Source organism: Mastomys coucha, unplaced genomic scaffold (genome assembly GCF_008632895.1).
Source record: "Mastomys coucha isolate ucsf_1 unplaced genomic scaffold, UCSF_Mcou_1 pScaffold22, whole genome shotgun sequence".
NCBI classification, from domain to species: domain Eukaryota; kingdom Metazoa; phylum Chordata; class Mammalia; order Rodentia; family Muridae; genus Mastomys; species Mastomys coucha.
In genome coordinates this window covers 133,970,465-133,974,130 of record NW_022196905.1, presented here as the reverse complement: position 1 = coordinate 133,974,130, position 3,666 = coordinate 133,970,465, and the positions used below count along the sequence as shown (strand labels likewise).

The 3,666-nt window shown below is 50.1% G+C and overlaps 1 protein-coding gene and 1 pseudogene across 1 annotated transcript in view; both read left to right on the top strand.

Moving 5' to 3' along the window:
• The window catches only part of Micall2 (MICAL like 2), a 32,057-nt gene extending 29,996 nt beyond the window's left edge, over positions 1-2,061 (top strand). The window contains exons 17-18 of the mRNA XM_031338495.1: positions 1,673-1,719; positions 1,844-2,061. Of these exons, the coding sequence (XP_031194355.1) occupies positions 1,673-1,719; positions 1,844-1,917 (121 nt within the window). The 3' untranslated portion in view covers positions 1,918-2,061. The remainder of the gene's footprint in view (positions 1-1,672; positions 1,720-1,843) is intronic.
• Positions 2,062-2,783: 722 nt separating this feature from the next.
• LOC116071629 lies at positions 2,784-2,902 on the top strand (annotated as a pseudogene).
• The last annotated feature ends 764 nt before the right edge of the window (positions 2,903-3,666 follow it).

Sequence of the window (3,666 nt, the reverse complement as noted above, 5' to 3'; positions counted from 1 at the left end):
TCCAGGCTGGCATCGAACTCAGAAATCCGCCTACCTTTGCCTCCCAAGTGCTGGGATTAAAGGCGTGCGCCACCACCGCCCGGCTGAGAGCATCCTTAACTGCTGAGCCATCTCTGTAGCCCCTAAAGCTTTTTTATTCATAAGTCACCTTTCTGGAGAGTGAGGACAGTGGCCGGCCAGAGTGTTCCTGAGCGGCCCAGCCTTGTGGCTCTCCCTGGGATGGACCCTGGGCTTGTGTCCCTTCTGCTCAGTGTTTTCTTCTCTGTGCATAAACAGTTCTATAGTGGTGGTTGTAGTGACAAATTATCTTGTATGTGTTGCTGGGAATTAAACTTATCCTCATGAATTCTATGCAAGTGCTCTGCCATTGTCACCAGCCCCTCACTGGGGGATTCTAGGCAGGGGCTCTACCACTGAGCCACACCCCAGCTCCTCACTGGGGGATTCTAGGCAGGTGCTCTACCACTGAGCCACACCCCAGCTCCTCACTGGGGGATTCTAGGCAGGGGCTCTACCACTGAGCCACACCCCAGCCCCTCACTGGGGGATTCTAGGCAGGTGCTCTATCACTGAGCCACACCCCAGCCCCTCACTGGGGGATTCTAGGCAGGTGCTCTACTACTGAGCCACAACTCAGTTCCTCACTGGGGGATTCTAGTGTTGTGTTATAGTTCTAGCACTGTTCTTACTTTATTTTGAGACATGGTCTTACTAAGTTGCCCAGGCTGGCCTTGAACTCACTCTTTTTTTTTTTTTTAATAATTTATTTTTTATGTATGTGAGTACACTGGTTGCTGATTTCAGACATCTAGAAGAGAGCATCAGATCCCATTACAGATGGCTATGAGCCACCATGTGGTTGCTGGGAATTGAACTCAGGACCTCTGGAAGAGTAGTCAATGCTCTTAACTGCTGAGCCATCTCTCTAGCCCTCTTGAACTCACTATTTGACTCAGGTCGTCAATCGTCCTGCCCCAGACTTCCAGGTAGTTGGTATAAGAGACCTACATGATCAAGCCCAGCTTAGTACTTAATTTTAACCAAATGTGTCTAGCTGAGTGTTTTCTGGTGGTTTCAAATCTTCTCCATGCTCCTGAATGTGGCAGGAGCCTGAGCCAGTTAGTGGTAACACATCTAAGAGGGAAATGAATGTGTGCATTTTGTTTGTTTGTTTGTTTGTTTGTTTGTTTGTTTTGAGACAGGGTTTCTCTGTGTAGCCCTGGCTGTCCTGGAACTCACTCTGTAGACCAGGCTGGCCTCGATCTCAGAAATCCGCCTGCCTCTGACTCCCAAGTGCTGGGATTAAAGGCATGTGCCACCACTGCCCGGCGAATGTGTGCATTCTTATGCTTGACTTGTTCAGATCTCTTGTGTCAAATGAGGCCCAGTGTCCAGGTCACACAGGGTTAACCCAAGGCTGACCTCAAGCCAAACTCTGTGTGACCCTAACAGGAGTTTAGCCAGCATCAGACCAGGTCACCTGTTATCCCCAGGTCACTGTTGAGTGGCAAGGCTGGGGAGGGCATGAACTTGCCTGGGAATGGAGGGAGGAGTGGAGTAACCCAGGGCAAGTGGGGATGACTCTGGTGTTAAGATATACATAGAGAGAGCACATATTCTCTGTAGCTCTCCAGGGCCCACAATCCTTACAGTTGCCCTGTCCCCATTTCAGGGAACAGGAGGAGGACCAAATGCTGGAGAGTATGATCCAGAACCTGGGTAATTATGGGGCACAATCGGGGGCAGGGAGGATGGTCTTCCTAGCTTGGGGGATAGTAGGCCTCCTGTGGGAAACACTTACAGGAGCCTCACTGGGAGATTCATGGCTTTGTCCTCCCCTCAGGCCTCCAGAGAAAGAAGTCCAAGTCCTTCTTGTCCAAGATCTGGTCCTCAAAGAGCAAAAGTGGACAGGCATGAGCTGCACATGACTGGCGCTGGGCCCTGGCCCTTTTCAGGAAGAGACTGGTGCTGCGGCCCCAGAAGGGATGCTTGGGGGTACCAGGGCCCATGCCTCCCACTCTGGGTCCTTGTAACCTCAATAAAGACACTGACTCTCCCTCATTTGCCTAAGTATGTCACTGTGCCAGGGTCTGGGGGCGGGTGTACCAGCCCTGGGCGTGTGCCAGGTGCTTTGGGTAGGCACTCATTTTCTATCCTAGCTGCTCCTCTGTCACCATCATAAAATATCCTAACAGGGCAGCTAAATCGGGAAGAGTTTGTTTTAACTCCCAGTTCCAAGTTACAGTGTGTCACTGAGGGAAGTCACAGTGGCCAGGCTATGAGCATCTGGTCACATCATATCGACAGTCAAAAACAGAGAAATGGCCAGGCAGTGGTGGCACACGCCTTTAATCCCAGCACTTGGGAGGCAGAGGCAGGAGGATTTCTGAGTTCGAGGCCAGCCTGGTCTACAGAGTGAGTTCCAGAAAAGCCAGGGATACACAGAGAAACCTTGTCTCAAGCAAACAAACAAACAAACAAACAAACAAAAAACCCAACCAACCAAACAAAACTCCACCCCCTCAAACCCCAACCCCCAGAACCCAGAGAAATGAATGTATACACACTTGGTGCTCAGTTTGTTTTTTTTTCGGGGGTGGAGTGCTGTTCAAGACAGGGTCTCTCTGTGTAGCCCTGGCTGTCCTGGAACTCACTCTGTAGACCAGGCTGGCCTTGAATTCGGAGATCCTCCTGCCTCTGCCTACTGAGTGCTGGGATTAAAGGCATGTGCCACCACTGCCTGGCTCGGTTTCCTTTTTAGCTTTTAGATAATGCAGGTCCCTGTGCTCACTTCGGCAGCACATATACTAAAATTGGGAAGATATATATACTAAAACAGAGAAGATTAGCATGGCCCCTGCTCAAGGATGACATACAAATTCATGAAGTGTTCCATATTTTTATGCCAGGGCCAGGAAGCAGGAGCTGGTGAGCAGGGGGAAGGGGGAGGGAATAGGGGGTATTTCGGACGGGAAACCAGGAAAGGGGAGAACATTTGAAATGTAAATAAAGAAAATATCTAATTAAAAAAAAAGAAAACAAAAACTAAAAAAAAAAGAGAAAAATGAAAAAAAGAAAAAAGATAGTTCAGGTCCCAACCCAGGGATGGTGCTGTTTTCTCAAAGGCTGGGTCTTCTCACTTCAGCTGAGGCAATCAAGACATGCCTGCAGACCAACCCGGTCTACAACAGCTCCTCACTGAGACTCTTCTGGGGTGGCTCTAAACTCTGTCCAGTTGACAGTTGAAGCTAATCCCAATCCTCTCTGGACATGTCAATTGCTTCCCGGCTGTGCACACAGAAAGGAGGACAGAGTGGACCCTATAGTAACTCTGTCCCCGTGGCTTGGGTTTGTATCCTGGAGACGGGAGACCTGTGGGCCTGGGATAGAAGAAGCCTAGGGCTGATAGGTTGCTAAGAGTCCCTGGGTGGTTGCAAGGGTGTGTCTTAACGCTGGGCTGTGCTCTGCAACCTCAAAAGACCAGTTGGGTAAGAGAGGCTTGGGGGAGTCATGCCACAGATAGGCAGGGCTAGGCCAATAGCAAAGTGGCTGGGTGCGGCAGGAGGCTGGCTAGTCTCATGTCAACTTGACACAAGCTAAAGTCATCTAAGAAGAGGGAACCTCAGGTAAGAAAATGCCTCCGTAAGATGGGATGTAGGTAAGCCT